The 24,602-nt window shown below is 42.5% G+C and overlaps 1 protein-coding gene across 3 annotated transcripts in view; it reads left to right on the top strand.

Annotated features, from left to right (window-relative positions):
* The window catches only part of ATP10A (ATPase phospholipid transporting 10A (putative)), a 206,326-nt gene that overhangs the window by 163,200 nt on the left and 18,524 nt on the right, over positions 1 to 24,602 (top strand). For all 3 annotated transcript variants that reach the window (XM_047863204.1, XM_047863205.1, XM_047863203.1), the window contains exons 5-13: positions 4,026 to 4,132; positions 4,525 to 4,656; positions 5,714 to 5,844; positions 7,322 to 7,574; positions 10,763 to 10,980; positions 13,009 to 13,203; positions 15,618 to 16,200; positions 23,485 to 23,588; positions 23,682 to 23,808. In XM_047863204.1, the coding sequence (XP_047719160.1) occupies positions 4,026 to 4,132; positions 4,525 to 4,656; positions 5,714 to 5,844; positions 7,322 to 7,574; positions 10,763 to 10,980; positions 13,009 to 13,203; positions 15,618 to 16,200; positions 23,485 to 23,588; positions 23,682 to 23,808 (1,850 nt within the window). The remainder of the gene's footprint in view (positions 1 to 4,025; positions 4,133 to 4,524; positions 4,657 to 5,713; positions 5,845 to 7,321; positions 7,575 to 10,762; positions 10,981 to 13,008; positions 13,204 to 15,617; positions 16,201 to 23,484; positions 23,589 to 23,681; positions 23,809 to 24,602) is intronic.

The following is a 24,602-nucleotide window of genomic DNA, read 5'->3' as shown; positions in this document are numbered from 1 at the left end:
TTGGTGAGCTTCAGGAACCACAGAGGAGTTTGGGCTATCCATGTGTGGGAGGGGGAGGCTGTCTACTGATGATGCGAGAAGGTAGCTTTTCTGAAGTCCCCTTTGGAGGCACTGCCTGGTGTAGGCTGGACCCCTACTCTAGTTTCAGAAGCCTCAAAGGCCTCCCCTTGTTCTTCAGACTCCAGGACCATATCTGTCCCACTGTGATCCCAGCATGGGGTGCTCTGGCTGCATGGATGACGAGAGGCCATCCATAGTGGATCAAGAGGATAAGTTTGAAAACCAGTGGCTTATACTTAGACTGTCTCTCTGAATCAAAACAACAGGGAAACCCATAAAATGGAATGTACCACATTTAAAATTTAATATATTAATGTTTTTAATAACTGTATGACTTTTTATAAGAAAAAAGGATATAGAAAATGTTGCTGAAACCAATACCATTCCCTTTTCTAAATTTGTCACATTTCTATACACCAATAATGAAGCAACAGAAAGACAAATTAAGGAATCCATCCCATTTACAATTACACCAAAAACAATAAGATACTTAGGGATAAACCTAACCAAAGAGGTGAAAGACCTATACACTGAAAATTATAAAACACTTATGAAAGAAATTGGAGTGCCTGGGTGGTTCAGTTGGTTAAGTGTCTGACTCTTGATTTTAGCTCAGGATAATTTCATGGTTCTTGGGATCAAGCCCTGCTTTGGGCTCTGTGCTGACAATGTGGAGTCTTCTTGGTATTCTCTCTCCTGCTTTCTGTCCCTCCCCTGCTTGTGTTCTCACATGTTCTCTCCCTCTCCCTCTCTCTCCCCCCACCCTCTCTCTCAAAATAAATAAGTAAATAAATAAACATTAAAAAAACAAATTGGGGCACCTGGGTGGCTCAGTCAGTTAAGCGTCTGACTCCTGGTTTTGGCTCAGGTCATGATCTCACGTTTATGAGTTTGAGGCCTGCATCAGGCTCTGCACTGTCAGTGCTTGGGATTCTCTCTCTCCTTCTCTGTGCCCCTCCCCTGCTCATGCTCGCTCTCTCTCTCTCTCAAAATAAATAAAAACTTAAAAAAAATGACAATGACACAAAGAAATGGAAAGATATTCCATACTCATGGACTGGAAGAACAAATATTGTTAAAATGTCTATACTACCCAAAGCAATCTACACGTTTAATGCAATCCCTATCAAAATACCAACAACATTTTTTGCAGAGCTAGAACAATCAATCCTAACATTTTTATGGAACCACAAAAGATTCCAAATAGCCAAAGAAATCTTGAAAAAGAAAAGTAAAGCTGGAGGCATCACCATTCTGGACTTCCAAGTTATATGACAAAGCTGTAGTGATCAAGACAGTATGGCTCTGGCACAAAAGCAGACACATAGATCAATGGAACAGAATAGAAAACCCAGAAATGAATCTGTAACTGTATGGTCAATTAATCTTTGACAAAGCTGGAAATAATATCCAATGGAATACAGTGAAGACAGTGGAATGGAATCCAATGAAGACAGTGTCTTCAACTAATGGTGTTGGGAAAACTAAACAGCAAAATGCAGAAGAATGAAACTGGACCACTTTCTTACACCATACACAAAAAGTAAATTCAAAATGGATGCAAGACCTAAATGTGAGACAGGAAGACATTAAAATCCTAGTGGAGAATACAGGCACTAACCTCCTTGACATCAACTGCAGAAACTTCTTACTAGATATGTCTTCTGAGGCAAGGGGAAGAAAACAAAAATGAACTATTGGGACCTCATCAAGATAAAAATCTTCTGCACAGCAAAGGAAACAGTCAACAAAACTAAAAGGCAGCCTATGGAATGGGAGAAGATATTTGAAAATGACATATCTGATAAAGGGTTAGTGTCCAAAGTACATAAGAACTTATAAAACTCAGCACCCAAAAAACAAATAATCCAATTAAAAAATGGGTAGAAGACATTAAGAAACCATTTTCTAAAGAAGACGTACAGGTGGCCAACAGACACATGAAAAGATGCTCAACATCACTGATTATCAGAGAAATACGAATTAAAACTACAATAGGATATCACCTCTACACCTGTCAGAATGGCTACAATCAGCAGCATAAGAAACAACAAGTGTTGGTGAGGATGTGGGGAAAGGGGAACATTCCTGCACTAGTGGTGGGAATGCAGACTGGTGCAGCCAATGTGGAAAACAGTATGGAGGTTCCTCAAAAAGTTAAAAACAGAAATATCCTACAATTCAGCAATTGTACTACTAAGTATTTACCCAAAGAATACAAAAATACTAATCCAAAGGGATGTATGCACCCCAGTGTTTATAGCAGCATTATCTTACAATAGCCACACTACGGGAACAGCCCACATGTCTGTCAATTGATTAATAGATAAAGAATAGTTAGAGTATATATATAATGAAATATTACTCATCCGTAAAAAAAGAATGAAATATTGCCATTTGCAGTGACATGGATGGAGCTAGAGAGTATTATCATAAACAAAATGTGTCAGAGAAAGACAAGTAACTTATGATTTGACTCGTGTAGAATTTAAGAAACAAAACAAATGAACATGGAGGGAAAACAGAAAGAGAGGCAAACTAAGAAACAGACTCATAACTGTAGGAACAAACTGATGGTCACCAGAGGGCAGGAGGCTGGGGAGATGGGCCAAACAGGTGATCGGGATTAAGGGATGCACTTGTGATGAGCATTGGTATTGTACGGAATTTTTGAATCGCTATATTGTACACCTGAAACTAAGATTATACTCTTTGTTAACTGTAACTTAAATAAAAACTCAAAGAAAAAGAAGGATTTGTGTATTTGTGACAACACAAGGTACTGATGAGGAGCAGTGTTCTCTATGATGAGCAGGAAGTGGGCAGACCACCTGGCAGCCTTCCCTGGCCAACCTCTAACTAGGCCTCACTGCTCCCAGGTCTGCCCTCTCTAGCTGTGGTCTATCCTTGTGATGAAAATAGGCCTGCAGTGCTGACACCAATTCTGACCTGTGAGGTTTTCCTACACATCAAGCAATCCTGTGACACCACCTGGAGATAGTGTCAGGTCCCACAGGTTAAGGGCTCAGGCCCACAAGACTTCCTCACTTCAGATGCCAGTTACAAGTCCAGGTTGTTACTTGTCCTTCTGACTGATGTGCTATAAAGCAGAGGTTCCCACAATCCCCTTTTCAGGTTTAGTTAATTTGCTAGAGCATGTCACAGAACTCAGAAAACAATTTCCTTACTGTTTACCAGTTCATTATAAAACAATATCATAAAGGATACAAATGAACAGCCAGATGGAGGAGATGCATAGAGCAAGGTATGTGCAAAGGGGTGCAGAGCTTCCATGCCCTGTCTGAGCACCCTGCTCTTCCAGCACCACCATGTGTTCGCCACCCCAGAAGCTCTCCAAACCCCAACTATTGGGATGTTCCAGAGGCTTCATCACATAGGCATCATCAGTGATTAACTTAATTTCTAGCCCCTGTCCACTCTAGAGAATGGGAGGTAAGGTTGAAAACTCTAAGCTTCTAATCATGGCCTGGTCTTTCTGGTGACTAAACCCCATCCAGGAGTCCACCCAGACTGGCTTCATTAGAACAAAAGACACTGGTATCACCCAGAAAGTTAAAAGGGATTTAGTATCCTATGCCAGGAAAAACTGGAGTCAGAGACCAAATATAAGAACAAAAGATACTGCTAATGCTCATACCACTTAGGAAATTACAAGAGTTTTAGGTGCCCTATGCTGGGAACTGGAGTCAAGACTAAGTACTAGAAGAAAAGATCCTCCCAGCACCCCTATTTTCCAGGATTTTAGGAGTCCTGCCCAGTTACTAGTGAGCACCAGCTCCCTCTCGGCTCTTGCAGAGATCCACTGAGACAAGCCACCCGCTCTTGGAGTTCCCCGTGCCCCTTCCCAGACCAGCGTCTAGGCCTTCCTTCCCCAAGGTAGTGCTTCTTGGGACATGAGGTGCTTGGAAGCATCCATGTGATGCATGCTACCTTTTCCTCAACAGTATACATGACAATGGGAAAAAGGCTGGGCTGTATAAAGAAAACCTGCTGTTGCGAGGATGCACCATCAGAAACACGGAAGCTGTTGTTGGCATGGTCATCTATGCAGGTAGGCGTGGCTGTGGCACAGGTAGTCTGTGACAGTGCTGGCTTGCCGCCTCTGCTGTACGTTCTTGAATGTTGTTCCTTGTTCTTTCTTTTTTTTCCTGATTATAAAAGCAGCATGTATCCATTGTAAAAACTTAGAAAACCAGAAAAACAGAAGCAAAATTTCTAATAGTATCTTAACTAAAGTGTTCTGTCAGCATTTTAGCTTACTTATTTCCATTGTTTCTCCATGGTGGTTACATATTTAAGATGAATTTTATACCCTGCTTTTTCGACTGAGCCTAGCCTGTAAGTATGATTGGATGGCAGCACTGTACTTCAGTTCACCAGTCAGGGAGCTCCACACTTCACTGTTGGGCATTGATTTACCATGCCCCTCATGCTCCCTTGCAGGACATGAAACCAAGGCTCTGCTGAACAACAGCGGGCCCCGCTACAAGCGCAGCCAACTTGAGAGGCAGATGAACTGCGACGTGCTCTGGTGTGTCCTCCTCCTCATTTGTATGTCTCTGTTTTCTGCGGTCGGTAAGTCTCCTTCATGGGTCATGAATAAGAGGGCACTGCTGGACAGCCTCCAGGTGAGCCTGGTGGGCTACTGACGACTCATTCTGATCCAGAACTCTAAAGTTAAAACACACATTTGTCATCCACTTAGACTGAAGGGCCATTTGTATCAACATGGGCCATGTTAGAGATGCCTAGATGAAAGATCTTGATAAAATGATAATATTTTTCAAACTTGCAGCTTCTTGGATGGAAGAATGGTTTAATCACACCAGTAGTAATGATTCTGGTAGAAGAAGCATTAGTAACCTGGTGATAAACTGAGAATAATATATCAGGAAATACACAAATGCTACTAATGAGAACTCCATGAGAAGAGGGAAAAAAAAGTATTTGGGTGCTAAGAAGGGGTTAGCAGTTAGATTGCACACAGGCTGTGGTACTCTCCAGCCTTCGATGGCCTTCAGACCTGGCATGCTGCCTTTACCTCTGAGTAAATGGTCTTCACCACATCCCCTGCCCCCGTCATGAAGCAGACAGGTGTGACGTGGTCGTGGAGCTCAGTGGTAAAAAACACAGGTGTATGGGACATGAAAAGGATTTCTGTTATCAGATAGGTGTGTGACCCACTTAATGAAATATGTGCATTGCCATTGGCTTCTGGGAGTCTATGACATCTGCATTTTGAGTCTGTAGCAAAGGTTAGTAATGGGAAGTATCCAGGGCCAAATGGCAAGACTGATGTTTTCTGAGGCACATGTTGGGAAAATCTTCTTGGGGATTTTCCATTGATAGCTGCCAGCGCATATCCAGTTTCTGCCTTATGACCATTTGCTTTTCAGTACCAGCAATGGGAAATGCCTGATATGAGGAAGAGTCTAAGAACCAGTGCTTCCCAGCAGTCTGCTTGTTGGTGCCACCAGTACTGGTCATGTGTTTTTGCTGTCTTACATGGCAAGGCAGACTAAGGAGGCCAAATGTGCCTGTGTCAAGTCTTGAAGTTTTGCTTTCATTTGCAGTAGCAGTGTCTTATTTTAACATTTAGATGTATGATGTTTCTTTTTGAACGTTGCTATAGGACATGGACTGTGGGTATGGCGGTATCAAGAGAAGAAATCATTATTTGATGTCCCTGAGTCTGATGGCAGCTCTTTATCCCCAGTCACAGCTGCAGTTTACTCATTTTTGACAATGATAATAGTTCTGCAGGTAACAGTACTAAGTACCATATGATAATTGCTTTATTTATCTGGTAAGAATTTAAAGTCATCTTACTCTGCTGATAATTTCCTTACAAATTTTGCATCTGGGAGGACCACAAATATACCTGCCTAATGTATTACATCTTACTTACTTTTCCACCTAATTTTTCTATGGGGTCTTTTTGGGTGCTTTTCAAGTTAACTTTCTCCTTTGCTATTCCTAAAATTCTTAAGCTTTGGGGGGTTGGTTTTTTGATCATTGTGTTTGTTTTATTTTTCCACTCAATTACTTCTTAAAAACCCAAAATTATTATTTTGGAATAATTTTAAGAGTTACAGACAAGTTACAAACAAGAGTACAGAGAGTTTCCATATGTCCCTTACCCAGAGTCCCCTAATGTGAACATATTATATTACCATGGTGCATTGTCTAAAACAAGAAACTAACTTTGGTACTTTGCCATGAACTAAATCTTAGACATCATATTCTACTAGTCTTTGTACTAAGTGCTTTTATCTGTTCCAGAATTCAATTCAGGATATCACATTGCATTTTGCAGCATTGGTTTTTATTATCATTATTACTGTTACCATTAGTATTATTAGTTCACATGCCTTGTGAGCAGCTCCTCGTCACTAATTAAGAGTCTATGCCCAAAAGGCCTGTTTAAGAGTGGGGAAGGGACAGTGGGTATCATCCTAGGAACGCAAAGTGAACAGAGGTCATTTGCTTAGCCTTTGCCTACAAGAGGAGCTCTGCTCTTTTATCACATGTGCTTCATAGAATGGAAACAGACTTATTTAACTTCCCAAATTAGTCTTTTAGTCTGGTTAGTTCAATACTGTTACTCAAAAAAAAATGTTTTTTAAACATTGATTTCATGAAGATTATTCTTAAATTGTCAAAGTGTTAACTGTGAATATTCTCCTCAAAGCCTTCTTCCCTTTGCTCTATATCATACAAGATCACAGAAATTGTCCCTCAACACAACCAGCCTCTGGAAAGACTGTCTCTTCTGAGCTGTGGGGTTGTGTCCATGGGATGGGAAGCTCCTTGTTGCCAGGAGCCCTGGGAGAGCCTGGGGGCCAATTGCCACTGTGGTGCAAAGTGACTTTGCTTATGAGGACTCTGACTGTGCCTTGTGTTTTTTTTCTCTCTTTCTCTTCTTTCCTTTCATAGCTTCTGTCAAGCACAACTTAGTAATATGAAAATGCTTTCTTCTATCCAAGCCATGGTTACCATTCTTCCAGACATGATAGTGGATTTCTGCTCTGCAGTGACACCATAGGCTGTCCTAGTTTAAACTCTTTGCCAATCCTAATACTTTTTCATTACTGACTCTAAACCAACCTGGTTAAGCCCTTAAAGGTACAGTATAGTCCCTACTTACTTGTGGTTGTAGTCATTTGTCATTTGAATAGATTAGACTAGTTCTCATCTCCTTGTTCCTTACAGTTGTTCCTCTACGCCTTATGTCTTCTAGGTTTTGATCCCAATTTCCTTATATGTTTCCATTGAAATTGTTAAAGTATGCCAAGTCTACTTCATTAATCAGGATATAGAGTTGTACGATGAAGAAACGGACTCACAGCTGCAGTGTCGAGCTCTCAACATCACCGAAGACTTAGGGCAGATACAGTATATCTTCTCAGATAAAACTGGCACTTTAACTGAGAATAAGATGGTTTTCCGAAGATGCACTGTGTCTGGCGTAGAATATTCCCATGATGCAAATGGTGAGTCTCGAGGTAGGAACTCCTAGTCTGGGCTGGACAGGGAGCTGCTGTAGAAAAGCTGCATGCACATGTGCCTGTGTGCACATACATGCACACATGAACATGCACGCACACACGCACACACGCGCACACACACACACACACACACACACACACACACTAAGCTTCAGGGATTGCTGATTTTTGAGAGACTAAAACATAGGCTGTTAGAGCAACCAGGAGACTGAAGCTTAGCAGCATTTATAGAAGCAAATAATGAATTCCATTTACTGACAGTGCCCTACTCACTGCGGTATCTTAGTGTGGTGGGCATCTGCTTAAACACTCATTTTTTGTCAGACAAGAGAACCAAGAAGGGCAATCTTGAGGAACTCACTTGTGAGGTATGTGGTCTCTTTGCCATGCCAAGAATGAAGAGATGTTTTTGTTGTCACCCATCGATCTTCTTGTTATTAACTAAAAATTCTCAGAAGGGCATTGGGCAATTCATGCTGTACTCTTCCCCTTAGAAAATGATGTTCATGGAAGCTGAAGAGAAATGTTACTCCTGTTTGAAGTTTACAGGGTGTTACTCTTCCCACTTCTCCTTTCCTTATGCTTTGCTGCCTCTGTCCTCCCTGATCCCATAGAGAAGCTATCCACTTCATAAGTGAAGGGTGTGACTAGAACCAGCCACCCACCCGAGTCGGGAAGGGGCACCACAATAAGGGTCCCTGTGCCACAGTAGTGTTTGTGGAGCTATGGCGCCTCTGAGAGGCACCATCAACTCTGCAACCAGGACTCCCTTTCCTTCCTATAACAGCATCTGAGAACATGAAAGAAGTCTTGCCACAGGAACAGAAGCAAATATAGTATAGGAGTCAGCACGTGGTCATCATTAGGAAACTTATTTATTGAGGGGATATGGTAGGAAAGATCTCAAGGAAGCATGGGATTTTTGTGAGTTTCATAAAACAATTATGATACCCACTAAGGCCCTTTATGTAAAATTAATCATATTAAACAGAAGACATAGGAACTTATACACTATGTTTAACTTTATTTGCCACCCAAAGTAAATGGTCAGTGACTGTGCCCACCTGTCCCTTTTCACTCTACCCTTCTGTAACTCCTCAGCCTAGTGCAGAAGAGCTCATTTGCCTGAAGGCAGAGTTCAGCCTAGTTGTAAAGGAACCAGAGACCCGGGTCTGAAGTCAGGTCAGAAGCAGCCTTTGAAAGCTGGACCTGAGGCTCTATGGGCAGAATACCAACTAAGATTACAGAAAAATTTTGATAGTTGTTAGATGTTTGTTATAAAACTAAAGGTAGCATTGCCTCTGGAAGATACAGGAAAACATTTCTGGTGAAGACTAAAAAAACCAGGCCTCTCCGCTGCATGTTTGAAAGAAATGCTATGATCAGTCATTGACATGCTCCTGGGGCCAAGAGCATCTTCAGCTGTTACTTTATGTGGTCTGACCTCACAGATCTCATTAGTAAAATGAATTCAGATGACTTTGGCTTTGTATGATGAGCCCAGTTCACATATATCTGAACCAGCCATGGAGACTCTTGGTATGGCCCTCTGACCTTCTGTCCTGGTGACACAGTGTGCCTAGAATAAAGCATCACCTGCTCCTTGCCTTTATCTTCCCCAGGAACACTGAAGGCATTGCTCAGGCCACTGTTGGTCAGAAATTGCTGCATCACTGTAGACCAGTCATATTAACAGTGGTCTGAAGGATGGCTACATTTAGGCTAACATCTGACTACTACTGCAGGAGACTGGGATAGGCAGGTATATCCTTTGAGAGGCTGACACCAAGTTCCTAATGCACAAGCCTAGAAGCTTGACAGCACTGTGTCCAGGCTTTGTTCTTCCTTGATGTTCATTCACCACCAAAGTGTGACTTATATCAGCAGGAGCAGGTGGGATGTGCAGGAGGAGATTTGCTTCTGGGGTGAGGAGCTCCCTCAGTGGGATCCTGGTGTTGGCAATTACTGAGTTTTGTGACCATAATTGACTTACCTTTCCTTATCTCTGTTTTTCTCATCCCTAAAGAAAAGTCTTAACTAAAGAAAGATGTTAAATATAAGGCCACAGGCATTGGAGGGCTCCTCTTTGTCCCTTATGCAGGCCACATTGTGTTAAGATATTTTGTGCTCACACCCAGCACTGGACTTGCCCTCGAAGTTCTTAGCAATTGCTTGTTTTGAATGAGTAATCCTCATGAATAGCCTCCTTGCTCATCTATGATGAAATAAGCTGAACTAAAACTGGCCAAAGCCAGAAAAATGTGTTCAGAGCCGTTCATTAGCAAGAAACAGAGCAGATGTACTTCATGTGATTCACCGAGTGGCTGGCCACATGGCCACAAGGATTTTTGCTGGGCAATGCCCCACTAAGCATTCAAGTGTAACAGTGCAGTCAAGATCATCTAAAATGGATCTTTGCTGGTGGGTCTATACCCTGGTGACATTTGTCCACTCTATGCAATCCCACAAGGACTGTTAGTCTCCCTATTGGGTAGAGCTTCATCCTTACAAGGTGAATGCAGGTAATACCCACCCCCTACCTGACCCTGGACAAGGAGCGCCCGTGGGAAGGCACCATCAATACAGACTGAAAACTATTATTTTTGTGTGATTGCAGGGCAGATGTTCAACTTGTGATCTGTCCTAACAGCCCTAGTGAGTCAGGTGGCCCCATGACCCTGGGATAAGGGCAAAGCCTGGAGCCTGGCTACACTGTGGGAGAGGACTTCATTGCCCTGCCTTCGTCCCCACTGTCTGCTGCCCAAACCACATTCATCACACCTAGGGTCCACCTGAATAGAAGGGCTGTATGTGAATCTGTCTCTGTCCACACCTTACTTGTTTGTGGAGCTCAATGGCCACTGTGCCAAAATGCACAGGATCTTTGCTTTGGCATCACATTGACCTGGGTGTCCTCTCCACCCTCCTGAATCCTGTGTACTTAGCAAGGTCCTTAAGTTTTCTGAGACTCAGTCTTCTCGTCTGTGCAGCAGGGTGGAGAATATCAACCTCATGAGGTTGACTGTAGGTGCACATAAAGCCTCCATCTCTCAGTGGAAACTTTTATTAAATGTGGCCTTGCCTTTGGGAAAGTGAGGGTGGTAAGTGCTCTGAATCAGTTTCATTTTCCTAGCCTCCCCATGATGTGTCACCCTGTGTGCCTTTCCCTACAGCCCAGCGTCTGGCCAGGTACCAGGAGGCAGACTCAGAGGAGGAAGAGGCAGTACCCAGAGGGGGCTCGCTGCCCCAGCGCAGCAGCATTGGGAGCCATCAGAGCATTCGCATCATGCACAGGAGCCAGAGCACCAAGTCACATCGGCGCACAGGCAGCCGGGCCGAGGCCAAGCGGGCCAGCATGCTGTCCAAGCACACAGCTTTCAGCAGCCCTATGGTGAGTCCCACTCAGAGGACAGCAGCTACCCATGCTGGGACAACACCACCTTTCCTTGCTCTGTGATTTCCCTCCATTCATCAGAAGTATCTGTATGTAATAATACAAATGAGCTGTTGCTGGGGGGTTAGCTCTGTTCAGTTAACAGAACTTGTGTGGCCAACACTTTCTTCACCCTACATTGCTGAATCTTTTCTAAAACACTGACATGGCCCCTTTGTCATGGCCTCTAAGGCCAGGGAATTGTTGGTGAACTACTCAGATCAGTGATGGAGAGGAAGTCTGTCCTACCAAATGAAATTAATAAAACATCAGAGCAAGATGACAACTGTGAAAAAGAAAAGACAGATGGGAAAAAAAAAAAGTTTTAAGTAGATGAGCCCAAATCCAATAAACTTCTTTCTCCATTGCCTTGCCCCAACATTTATGGACCATTCTCATCAGGCAGGAAAATTTCCAGAAGTGAATGAGTGATAGCCTTTAAAAGATCCTTTCACTTCTAAAATGTTTTAAGAACAGAGAGGAAGAATCCATTTTGATTACTCTGTGTTGGCCTCATTCTTCTGTGCCCTTTGAAACCTATATAGGCTGCCATTTAAATTGTGGTTGCTGATTGGTGGTTTTATACAGGGCACTTGGGAGTCGGGCTCTACCACCTGGCAGGAGGAGCACTGTGTTGAAAACAAGCTTTTCTGACATCGATGTAACAATATGGGTCCAAGGGTATTTGAAATATTCAAACTTTCTGACCTAGGAATTTAGTGATTCAGTCAAAAATTTCTGTGCATAGAAGTTTATCAATGAAAAAAATATGTATTCAGTGATAAAAGAGTGGCCAAATGAATCATAGTATATATAATTTCTAAGTTGTTAAAAGTTGTATTTTCAAATGATTCTTAAAAGCCTGGAAAAGATCAGACTGCAGTTAGCCCTTGACCAACACAGGTTTGAACTGTGCTGGTCTACTTACATGCAAAATTAAAAAAAAAAAGAAATATAGTGCAGTATTGTAATTGTATTTTCCTTATGATTTTCATATTTTATTTTTGCTAAATTTATTGTAAGAATACAGTATAAAATACATATAAAATTCAAAATATGGTGTTAGTACATTGTTCATGTTATCAGTATGGCTTTTGGTCAGTAGTAGGCTAATTTTGGGAGTGTCAAAAGTTATACATGGACTTTTCGATTGCATGGGGGGTCGGCGCCCCAACCCCCTGCATTGTTCAGGGGTCAACTGTGTATAACGTTTTGGGGAACATCAAACTGCCAATTTATGTATATTTTTTCTTTATTGAGGTATAATTGACATATAATGTGTAAATTTAAGGTGGGAAATGCAAATCAAAACCATAACAAGATATCATTTCACACCTGTTAGAATGGTTATCATCAAAAAGACCAGAGATAAGAAGTGTCAGCAAGGATATAGGGAAAAGGGAACCCTCATTCATGTACTATTGGTGAGAATGTAAACTGGTGCAGCCACTAGGGAAAACAGTATGGAGTTTCCTTAAAAGCTTATAAATAGAATTACTGTATGATCCAGCAATCCCACTTCTGGGTTTATATCAAAAGAAAATGTATAAAATATTTTATTATATATATAACATAAGTGTCTAGAAAAAAGACTGGAAGGAAACAGAAGCACATGTTTCAAAAAGTGTGTATGTGAGCTGGTGCGATACAGATTTGTTCCATTTTCCCTTCTCTGTCTTTTTCAAATTTTTCTGAGTCAGATATGCTATAATAATCTATATTCTTAGCTGTATTATTTTTTAATGACAACATATATATGTCCTATATAAGAATATATACATTTCATTTCACATATAATGGATATTACATTCTTACACAATTTAAAATTATGTGTAAGTCATCACTATAAAATGGCATATGTAGATGAGTCAGATGAAGGGGCCTTTACAACTTAGAATAAAATCAAGGTGCCTTAAATAGTCAAGCACCAGGATGCTTGGCAGGTCACTGGGTCATACTCACCCCTAAGCCTCCATTTTCTTGCAGGAGAAAGACATTACACCTGACCCAAAGCTGTTTGAGAAGGTGAGTGAATGTGACAGGTGTTTGGCCATCGCAAGGCACCAGGAATACCCACTGGCCCACCTCTCACCAGAGCTCTCTGATGTGTTTGACTTTTTCATCGCACTCACCATCTGCAACACAGTAGTAGTCACATCCCCGGATCAACCACGACAAAAGGCAAGTTCTGGAGTCTCCCTGTGAAGCTGATATCTTTGACCTTCAGCATGACCCCACTGTTGTCAGTCTACCCTTTACAACAGGACTATTTACACTACCTCTCTCAGGTTTAAGGGGATATATCAGGGGGCTTTATATGGGACAAGCCAGCTCACTGGTTCTGTGGTGCCATTCCTAGGATACCAGAGGCAGGTGAGGGGTTTGGGGCCAAGTAAGAGAGGACAACTTCCTCCCATGATGGGTGGGGCACATAACAGCCTGGCCTGGAGTGAGGCTGCCCTACACTACCTACACAGAATTTCAGGGTTCCAGATTCTCAGAGAAGAGTGCACAAGACAGGCTTGGGGCCCAGACAAATTACCTGGACTTGAATCCTGACTTTATCACTCAGCTGAGTGGCTTTGGATAAGCCTTCCTCTCCTGTGCCTTATGTGACATGAGGCCAGTGGTGAGGGTTAGGGAAAGGGCTCAGAGTAGGGCTTGGCACACAATAAATGTATTTGATGTTAACAAAGGCTTTTAAGATCATCTTTCAAGGAGAAGTGGTCAAGAATCGATGGGAAGTTACTTAAGATGGTGGAAACATAGCAGTAATCTAAGTTGGTTTTTGTTTGGGTTAATAATAAGATTCTTAAAGTTTCATGTGCAAAAAGATCCTCTCTAACCCAGGTGCTTCTGAGAAAGTCCTCCAGGTGGGCTGGATGTATGCTTGTATAGGGTGCACCTAAGGATGGATGTACATAATGCAGCAAGGCAACTTTAAATGGGTAAAAATAAAAGTGTTCTAGGGCTAGATGCATGCCATAGACCTGCCTGTCAATCCCCTACCCTCCCAGACCCCTTTCCCTCCTCCTGGGTTAGCCCTTTTACCAGGTTCCACTGATGGCGCCATTGGTGTGTGATGTGGCCTGAACAAGAGGTCTCTGCTCTCTCTTGGCAGCAGCCTATCTGGCAGTAATGCAGCACCCCCTGTGCCCTTGCTTCTGCGACACTGGCCTGCAAAAGCCCCAGTGGGCCTGGTAGATCCAGAGCGGACAAGATCCCACCACTCAGAGACCACAGGGTTGCACCATCTGCCTTAGTCAGGAGGTGTTTTCTGCTGCAGCTCACCTCTTAGCTGCCTCAGCATCCCTCATCTGGCCTTTGGGTTCTTCCACCACCTAGTATTCAGCCCCTCTGACATGCATCCCTGCATTCTAGTAGAACCTGTCTGACAAACTCAGGCATTGTTGCAACTACTGAATCACTGAGAAAGACCCCAGCATAACCTGAGGCATGTGATGATGGTGACATAAGCAGTGCATTCCATATTGGGAGGAGAATATTTAATCACCCACCCTCAGACTGCAAATGAACGGGTCTCTGGATGTGTTCCTCTTCTCACATATTAATGAGTACTAAATCTTCAGGGTATTTGGAGCCGGCTGGAACTCCAGTGTGGCTGTTTGAATCTCCCCCTTGGATATGTAGCACATTTAAAGTTATTATAGGAACAAAGAAGAAGTACCTTTATCAAAGTTGGTCCTACGGGCCCTGCTTGACCACACACCTGACTTTTCTTGAGGCTATTGTATAATATACAACTTTGGACACACAGGTAAAATTATGAAAATTTAAGGCTAACTATAACTCCGTGTTTTGATTGTTATAACATTTGCTCTAAATCCATTTTCTAGCAGAAAGTTAAAATAGGTATATTATGCCAGCATTAGTGAACAATACTCCTTTAAATAAAATATTGTTGTTGCTCCATCATTGAGCTTTTTGGAACTCTAGCAAATGTGTATAACTGTTATTTTGTTGTTTTCATTTCTTGTTAGAAGCTATATAATTTATTGTGACTTAAAAAAAGTGAGCTAAATTATTTCAATCCTGAATTTGTCCATGCATTTAGCTGTTTAGAAAAGTTCTTTTGGGTTTGGGAATGTTATTTAAATTTTATATAGACATAATTCAAAGGACTGTATAAACTGGTCTTCTGTTAAATTTTTTTTTGCAAGTTGGGAAAAAAAAAGGCTGGGTTTTGTGCCAGGAAATGACAGGCATGCTCTTCTGAGCCTTTTCTGCAAAGCAGTGGGACATTGCAGTGTGGAGACAGCCAGCAGAAAGGATAATCTGAAAGCCTGCAGGCACCATTGGCCTGAGTCCCCTGAGTCAGTTCAGGGCCTCCATGTAGCTACCCTGGTGATCAAATTCTAAAAGAATATATATTGCGAATCTTTGCTTAAGTGAAGTGTAAGAGGCCAAAGGGTGATCTCAAGGAAGATCAATGCAGGCTCTGGTTGTAGTTTTTAGTGCATGCCCCAAAATCTGGGAAATGGGAATTCTATGCTCCGAGGCCCCACTGGGGAAGTGGTAGTTGGGGTGAGGTCTCTAGACACACCTTCCCTGTCTTCTAACTGCTTCTCTTGCAGGTGAGGGTGAGGTTGGAGGTGAAGTCCCCGGTGAAGACGATAGAAGACTTCCTACGAAGGTTCTCACCCAGCCGCCTGACCTCCGGTTGCAGCAGCATTGGGAGCCTGGCCACCAACAAGACCACTCACAAGTCAGGGTCAAACTTTCTGTCCACCCTGTCCAATGACAGCGCACTGCTCAGACTGGAGGAGAGGCTGGGCCACCCAGCCCCAGCCATTGCCAGCAATGGCTACAGCAGTGGGGCTGCCAGCTGGGCCCCAGAGCACACTGCCCAGGAGCAGGGGGTGGAGCTGGAGCAGGAGCAGGAGCTGCGCTATGAGGCAGAGAGCCCCGACGAGGCAGCCCTTGTGTATGCTGCACGGGCCTACAACTGCACGCTGGTGGACAGACTGCATGACCAGGTATCAGTGGAATTGCCCCACCTGGGCAGGCTCACCTTCGAGCTCCTACACACGCTGGGCTTCGACTCCATTCGCAAGAGGATGTCAGTGGTGATCCGGCACCCACTCACCGATGAGATCAATGTCTATACCAAAGGAGCTGACTCAGTGGTCATGGACCTCTTACTGCCTTGCTCCTCAGGTATCCAGCTCCTCTCCACTGGGCGGCACCTCCAGTCCCTTTCCATGAGTAAAGTGATTTTCATTAAGCCTTTTCTAAAGCAGTGCCTATCAGAGATTACCTTTCTGGATCACCCTTTCCCTCCTCTGAGGTATTTGGACTAGAATGCTCTGGGGGGTGGAGGATGGAGGGCTTCAGTGCCTAAATTCACCTCAGAACAGTGGGGTTGGGGGTTACTTGAGGTGAGGCCTAGCATCGTTTTAAATCTGGCCAATGGAGGTCAAGAACTTTTAGACTAGAAGTTCCGGAAGGTTCGTTCCTACTCTGTGATTGCCTGGACCAGGGCGACTGTGAAGCCAAGTCATAGTTTGTAGCCAATTTGTGGAGCTGCCTCAGGTCACAGGCTGCTGGCCTCTCACTCACTGTCATCTATCCCAACTTCAGGCAGAGCCTGAAGTCTCTTTTGAATACTAGAGTTCCATATAACTTCTGTGTTGAAAAAGAGAAATCTAAATCACTGGTGTCGACAGTTAGAACTTTATCCAGCAGAAGGGCTTGTTTGCATCTCCTTCTAGACACATGCTTCTGGGCCTTGGAAGGGGAGTGGCCAAGGTCCCCATCAGTAAACCTGGTCACCCTTCCCTCTGTACTTGGAGGATGAAGGAGTACATATCTAGGTGAGAGAGACTGGGTGGAGGTGAGGGTGCTGCTGGCAGATAGAAGGGTATATGCTGTGGCTTTGCTGCCTGACCTCCACAGTCTCCTTATCTATTGTATTCTGGAAACAGCTCTAGGTACAACCTGCTGTGAAACCTTGTACACTGGATGGAGCTAGGGAATAATTTACTTCCCGTGGTCCTCTCACCATAATTTCAGTGCCTCAGAACTGGACTCCTAGCTCTCTAGGCCAGCACCACTCTGTTGTGGGAAAGTGTACTAAGGAATCTCTACAGACAGGAAATCCTTTTCCCACGGGAATACCTCTCAGTTTGCAAATGTGGCTCTGAAAACAGTTTGGATAGCTTTTCATGGGCATAACCTACCAGAGGGCAAGATTTGCTTTTCCACCTCAGGGATTCTGTGCTAGTGTAGACACAGGCTGATTTTGCATTCCCAGAGCCGCCTTCATTCTGCCATTCAGTAGCCTTTTTGTTTTCTTGATGGTTTCCTTCACTGTGCAAAACTTTTTTATTTTGATGTAGTCCTAATAGTTTTTATGCTTTTGTTTTTCTTGCATCAGGAGACATGTCTAGAAAAATGTTGCTACAGCCAGTGTCAGATTACTGCCTGTATTCTCTTCCAGGATTTTCATAGTTTCAGGTCTCACATTTAGATCTTTAATCCATTTTGAGTTTATTTTTGTGTGTGGTGTCAGAATAGTTCAATTTCATTCTTTTACATGTAGCTGTCCAGTTTTTCCACCATTTATTGAAAAAAAAATACTGAAAAAAACGCAAACACATGGAGGCTAAACAACAGGATGCTAAGCAACAAAAGAAGAAATCAGAAAGTACATGGAAATAAATGAAAATGAAAATACAATGGTCTGAAACCTATGGGGTACAGTAAAAGTGGTTCTAAGAGGGAAATAAATAGCAATACAGGTTTACCTCAAGAAACAACAAAAAGCTCAAATAAACAATCTAACCTTACTACACCTAAAGGAACTAGAAAAAGAAGAACAAAGACCAAGAGAAGTAGAAAGAAGAAAATAATAAATATCAGAGACTTAAAAAAAAAAATCATTGACCAAGAACTGGTTCTTTGAAAAAGCTAAACAAAATTGCTAAACCTTTAGCCAGGCTCATCAAGAAAAAAGAGAAAGGACCAAACAAGAAAGAAGTTACAACTGACACCACAGAAATACAAAAGATTATGAGAATACTACTAAAAATTATATGCCAACAAATTAGAAAACCCGGAAGAAGTTGATAAATTCCTAGCAAAGTACAGCCTTCTAAAACAATCAGGAAGAAATAAAAATCCAAGCAGACCAATTAATTGTAATGAAATTGAGTTGATAATAAAAAAAAAAACTACCAAAAAATAAAAATCCAGGACCAAATGGATTCATAGGTGAATTCTGCCTAACATTTAAGGAAGTGTTAATACCTAAATCTCCTCAACCTATTCTAAAAAAGAGAAGAGGAAGTAAAGCTTCCAAATACATTCTTTGAGGCTTCTTCATTCTGAAATTTGATTTTGCATCCACACAAAAGAAAAACAGATATAGCAATTATCTGAGATTTAATTCTACTGTAAAAAAAAAAAAAAACTTTGTCCTTTTAATTAAAGACAGTTTAATGGAATGTTGTATTTAAGAATTAACCACATACAATGGGTCATGTGTAAGGTAAAAGGCCTGGAGTAGCACTAAGAAATGGGTAGGACAGGGTGGTAGGTGGGGCCCACCATAGAGAAAAGGGATCCTGTTGAGCTGTGCAAGTACAGTAGTTGCCACACTTGTACTTTGCTGGCAGGTCACTTTTAAATGAGTACATAGTCTTAAATTTCTAGACAAAGCACAAACAAACAACTCCTACCACTCATAATCAACTTCAAGGTCAGGGGCATGTGAGGAGACTAAGAGCAGGCTGGGAAGCCTCGTATCCCTCTTCACCTGATCCTTCAGCCCCTGTGTAGCTTTGCTGTTGCACTCACCTCCTCTTCTACTGGCCATCTACTGCAGGTCTCTGGGAGGAAATTACTATCCATATCTAGGTAACTATAGGTGAAAAGAAGCAAAGCCTTCCATCTGTTGCACTATGGGTGAGACAAGTAAAAGAGTGACATTGCTATAGTGACACATTGTCCAAACCATGACATTGAAAGGGGCAGATTAAAAATAGACAATTTGTGTAGCTCTCCACCTCACTCAAGGAATTTCCAAGCAGTGTGTGGTTCAGATATGTTTGGAAGATCTACATGTAGACATCCAGCAACTTAAGATTCAAGATGTTCTGAGACTCCATTGCTTTCCCAAGAGAGGAGCTATAGGATGGCTCTGGGGTTACCTTGAAGTTATCCACTGGTAACACCCTGGCATTATGTATAAATCATTCAACTTTTACTTTGTGGGTGGATGGAGTGTGGAGAGCATACTTGAGGAGCACTTACCTGTGCTCAGGAAGTAGAGCACTGTGTTCAAGCTGCTGTACCTGTGCACTGGTGATAAAGTAAGGTGGGCACACAAGTATTATCCTCTGGATTACTTCAGATCTTTAAGATCTTTCTTCAAAGAGATATAACACTTCTACAAAAAAAGGCAAGAGGAGGCTACGATGATGGTTGATGTGACTGTGTTAGAGGGAGTGTGTCATATTCTCAGGACGTGATCAAATCTTAGAAGTTGTGGGGGATCAGGTAGAAAGCAGGGACTGTATCCTACTCTAGTACCTACAGACCTCTGTTCAAATCCCAGGTCTACATTTATGGACTGGAAGTAGTGACCCTGGAGAAGTCACTTTCTTTGCTTTAGTTTCCCATCTGTACAAAGGAAATCAGGATACTGACCTCATAGGAAGCCCCTGTCCAAACCCCTGGCACAGTGTCTGGTGTTATATAAGCATAAAGTATAAGCTAGCTCCCTTTTCCCTTCTCTCTGGTTCCTTCCCCTTAAGATTCACTTGCTTGAGGTTTGGTCCAGCTGCTACTTTGTGTGGTGTTTAAGACACAAACCCCCAGATTGCCCCACCTTCTCCAAGAGTGAGGATGGAGAGTAGCCCACCACATAGCATGGGAATCACCCATTGCTGCTATTCAATAAATCAATAAATGCATGCATAAACAAGGGAGGAAATTCACTTTATTTTGCCATCTTGCTGAGATGACTCTTTATGAGAGAAACAAATTTGTCAAAAGCATTAAGAAAATGAAAAAAATTAAGAAATAGAAGTATCACTAAGCATTTTAAAAGCACGTGTTAAAATCATGAGTAGGAGTGGAAATTTTCCTCTGAGCGCCTCTTCACAGGGTCCTGAGAATTGCCAGCAGTACACTGGTGGGGACCCTGCTGCAGTGTCCATGTGCACTACTCGGCCAGAGCTGGCGCAGGGCTCCTCTCAGTCCTATTGCATCTTGAGTGCAGTGACATGGGAGTCTTCTTTACTGACAGGAGCTGTTACTGTCTGACACTGTGCTTGCCCCCCACTCCTTACCTCCAGCACCCAGATGTGGCTGCAGAGACCCTCTTCCTGTGCCCCTCAGGCCACCACCTCTCTCCAGGAGGTGCTGGGTAGCATTGGTTCTACCTCTGGCCATGATGTTGCTCCATTACCAAACTGGCTGTTTTGCAGTGCAACACAGAATTCTTCCTACTACCATAGATATAAAAGCCACAGGGGGTCTGGGTTGCCTGTAAAGTATCAGAAAGAAGAGTCAGATACTGCATGAATATCACTGAAAATGCAATGTGAACATTACAATGCCTGCAATCTGAGATCAGTGCAGGAGAGCCAGGCTTACCACATAACTCTGGGGGTCCACGGGTGTACTTTCTAGGACAGCACCAAATCCACTCTTCCTAGGTGCCCCCAGCTCTTTGGTGCTTGTCTGCTTTGGGTTTGAGTTCTTTCTACCATCCTGGCCCCTCCATCAGAATGCAGATGTATCACAGCATTCACAAAGAGCCAATTCCTACAGACCCTGACATTGGTTCTCAGTGACTGTCCAGCTACTGGTGTAGTGGGAATCTGTAAGGGAGAAATCATGTAAGAACCAGGAGCAAGGTCTTACCTCAAGTGGCAGAGGAGATGTATGTCTTCAAGTCTAGAGGAGGGAGGGAATGAGGCAGGGCAGTCACTGCTTCTCTGCAGGGCTTGCTGGGCTCTTCCCAGGCCCTGCTGTGGGTGTTCCCATACAGAAACAGCTCAGTGTGGTCACCTGTGTGATTGCACACTCATCCAGGGCACCCAGAATGCCAAGCTGCCTGGCCTGCCTCTTTTTCATTGATTCTGTTTTGACAAGTGTTTGGGCACAGCCCCTGCATACTGCTCCTTTACCTTCTTCCCCTCTCCTCTCTGGAGAACTGAAGTTCTTTATGATTATTATTTTAATTCCAAAGCCCCTTAGACAGATGCCTCTGGTCAAGGAACAGCCAGCGTCTGGAATAATGTTGTTATCATGTTCTAAAAATGCTATCATGATATCAGGAGTAAATGGTAGTCACAATTAAGATGTCATTTTTTGAGTGTCTTTTTTCCAGGAAATTTAAATTCCTAAAGCAAAGTCATCTAGGGCAGGATTTTCCCTCTCTCTCTCTCTCTCTCTCTCTCTCTCTCTCTTTTTATTCATTATTGCTCCCTTTAAGGAGCCTTTTTAGATATTTTTTAAATTATTCCCCCCATGACATTTTAATGCCACAGATAGGCTATATATATATATATATATATATATATATATATATATATATATTTGTTTATGTGCTGTATATATATCTGTGCTTTATGCTGTACCTAAATATGTTTTAAATATATAATTAAAATTATGTCTGGGCTTTCTAAATTTTTTTTAACATTTATTCATTTTTGAGAGACAGAGCACAAGCGGGAGAGGGGCAGAGAGAGAGGGAGACACAGAATCGGAAGCAAGTCCAGGCTCTGAGCTGTCAGCACAGAGCCCGATGTGGGGCTCGAACCCACAAACTGTGAGATCATGACCCGAGCCGAAGTCGGGCGCTCAACCGACTGAGCCACCCAGGCACCCCATGTCTGGGCTTTTTTTGCCCCACAACCAGTGTTTTAGACCCATAGGGGTGCTATCTTTATGGAGAACACATGTCTAAGAGGTGAAAGTGTTTCTGCCAGGTCCAGTTTGTCCAGGGCCTGACTCAGATAGTAGACAGCCTTCCCCAAACCAGGAGCCTCACCACTGATAAATAGAGTTGCCAGATTTAGCACACAAAATCTATTGAATGTCCAGTTAATTTAAGTTTCAGATAAACAACATAATATTTTTAGTAAAAGTATGTATTTTTTTTTAAGTTTATTTATTTTGAAAGAGAGAATATGTGCACACAATGGGGGAAGGAGCAGAGAAAGAGGGAGAGAATTCTGAGCCCCATGTGGGGTTCAATCTCATGAACCACTGTGAGATCATGACCTGAGCCAAGATCAAGAATTGGACTTTTAACTGACTGAGCCACTTAGATACCCCAGTAACAGTATGTCTTATGTGCTATTTATGCATCTTATATTCTATCTGGTAATACTACTGGCATTTTGGGGGTAGAAACTGCACTTTCTGCTAAAGTACAAGTTTTTGCAAACTGGAAGAATATGTACCTTAATTTATGTGTACCTCCTGGACCAAAGGGATACCAGATCACTAATAAAGTTTTGTTTATATGAGCTCATTTCAACAAAGGTCATTAGTAACAGTCATAAATATGATATGGTTCTTTTTAAAATAACAAAGCAGCTTTTACCTTAAATTTTATGTGAAAAGTGTGTACAATTTACAAATGACAAAATAGACATGGGATGAATCTAGTGGTACTGAGGTTTCACAGGAGATTGTTGGAGTAAATCATGGGGTAGGATGCTCTTGTGACATTCCTGCTTAGTGAATTGCAACAAAATGCAATTCCAAATGCAGACAGCTAGAACACTGCAGAAAGGTGAAGACAACTTCTTTCTCACTGGCCCTGAAACACAGTCATAATATACTTTTATCATGCACAAACTAAAGTGCCTTATGATTTCCCACTCATAATTGGTGACCCAAGAAAATGTTAAGAGTTACAAAAGTGTGTGTCACCTTGTCATGGATGCCACAAGTTGGGTGAGGCTCAAAGTCAGCACTTCCATAGTTCAGTAATAAGCAATAAGTATGCTCAGCTGTGTCTACAGGAAACAGAAAAGGGTGGATGTTTGGAGAGGTCTCACATGTAGACAGCTAGTTTCTTAGCTTTTTCTTTTTAACTGTGGTAAAAAACAAACCCCATATAACATAAAATTTACCATCTTAATAAGTATACAGTTCACTAGTGTTAAATAGATTCATATTGCTCTGCATCCTTTGAACAATTCCTTTGTCTCCTCTATGCTCCTTTCTGTGTCTGTGAACGTGACTACTTTCAGACCTTAAAAATGTGGCCATTTTCATGGGAGGCTTGCCTGGAAGCTGGGTGAAAAGAGTTTCCAGGCTAGAACATCTAGAGTGGTGCTGACCTCTCCTCTGTGTCAGGTATATGTGTAGAGCTGTTTCAACACCGTGCAAAGCTACCTGAGGTTTATGGAGTGGTCCAGGGCAGTCTGCTGGACTCTGTTCTTACTCATCCATGTTTCTGCTTCTATTCCAACCTAGATGACACCAGAGGAAGGCATCAAAAGAAAATCCGAAGCAAGACTCAGAATTACCTCAACCTGTACGCAGTGGAAGGTCTGCGCACTTTGTGCATTGCCAAAAGGGTGAGTGGGTGCCCCCTCCACAAGTGCACGTGCTGACCACTGCCCCAACAGTGCTCAGCACCTGCATTGGATTCATCGGTGTGTCTCATGTAGGTTCTGAGTGAAGAAGAGTATGCCTGTTGGTTGCAAAGTCATTTAGAAGCAGAATCCTCCCTGGACAATCGTGAAGAGCTTCTCTTCCAGTCTGCCATTCGCCTGGAAACAAATTTGCATCTGTTGGGTAATTATGCACATGAGCATGCGTTGCACTGAGCAGTATGGAATTTGCAGAGACAGTTCTGGATGGTGAGGTGACATGGCTCCAGTCTTTGGCAGCTCTTCACATGCTGGCCTTGATTAAGGAATTGCCTGGCCTGATGCTAGCATGGCTCCCAGGACCAACCATCCTTGATTGAACATTCACACCATGTCCCGTTTCTTGATGTTCTATGTACTGTCCCACTAGACACCCAGTGACAACACCTGACTTGCCTTCCCTTAAACACTGCTTTCCCACAGAAATAGAGATGAGGAACAAGGCTTTTCAACAATTGATGCTTATTGAGTCTACCTCCTACCCCTAAGACAAAAAGAAACTGTTGGACTCCAGAAATGGCTGTACTTTATGTCTTATGAATGTTTCATGGATTCAATTTGGTTGAAAAAGAAAATGAGCTCATTTTTTACTAAAATGTGCTCATATTTGCTACTGTGTTCATATTAGTATTTATAAGAGTATTTATTTTAATATTTAAAATATTTAATATTAAATTTGTATTAAATTAGCTGAGTCTTTGTATACATGCTCTCTGTGACTGCACCATTTGTAATCATGCTGTATATACACACACTACATCCTGTGGTGCTAGTAGTCAGATGGTATACCTGGGGCATGGAGAAACTGGAGTTCATCTCTTCATTCAATACAGAGAGGCTGTAATTCATTTGCCCTTGTTCCCTGGACAAAGGAATTGGGCTACCTACATATCTATATATACATACCTAATATAACATTTAATTCATCTTAATAATATA

The sequence above is a fragment of the Prionailurus viverrinus genome, chromosome B3, assembly GCF_022837055.1.
Source record: "Prionailurus viverrinus isolate Anna chromosome B3, UM_Priviv_1.0, whole genome shotgun sequence".
Classification (NCBI taxonomy): Eukaryota; Metazoa; Chordata; class Mammalia; order Carnivora; family Felidae; genus Prionailurus; species Prionailurus viverrinus.
This window is presented reverse-complemented; position numbering and strand designations above follow the sequence as displayed.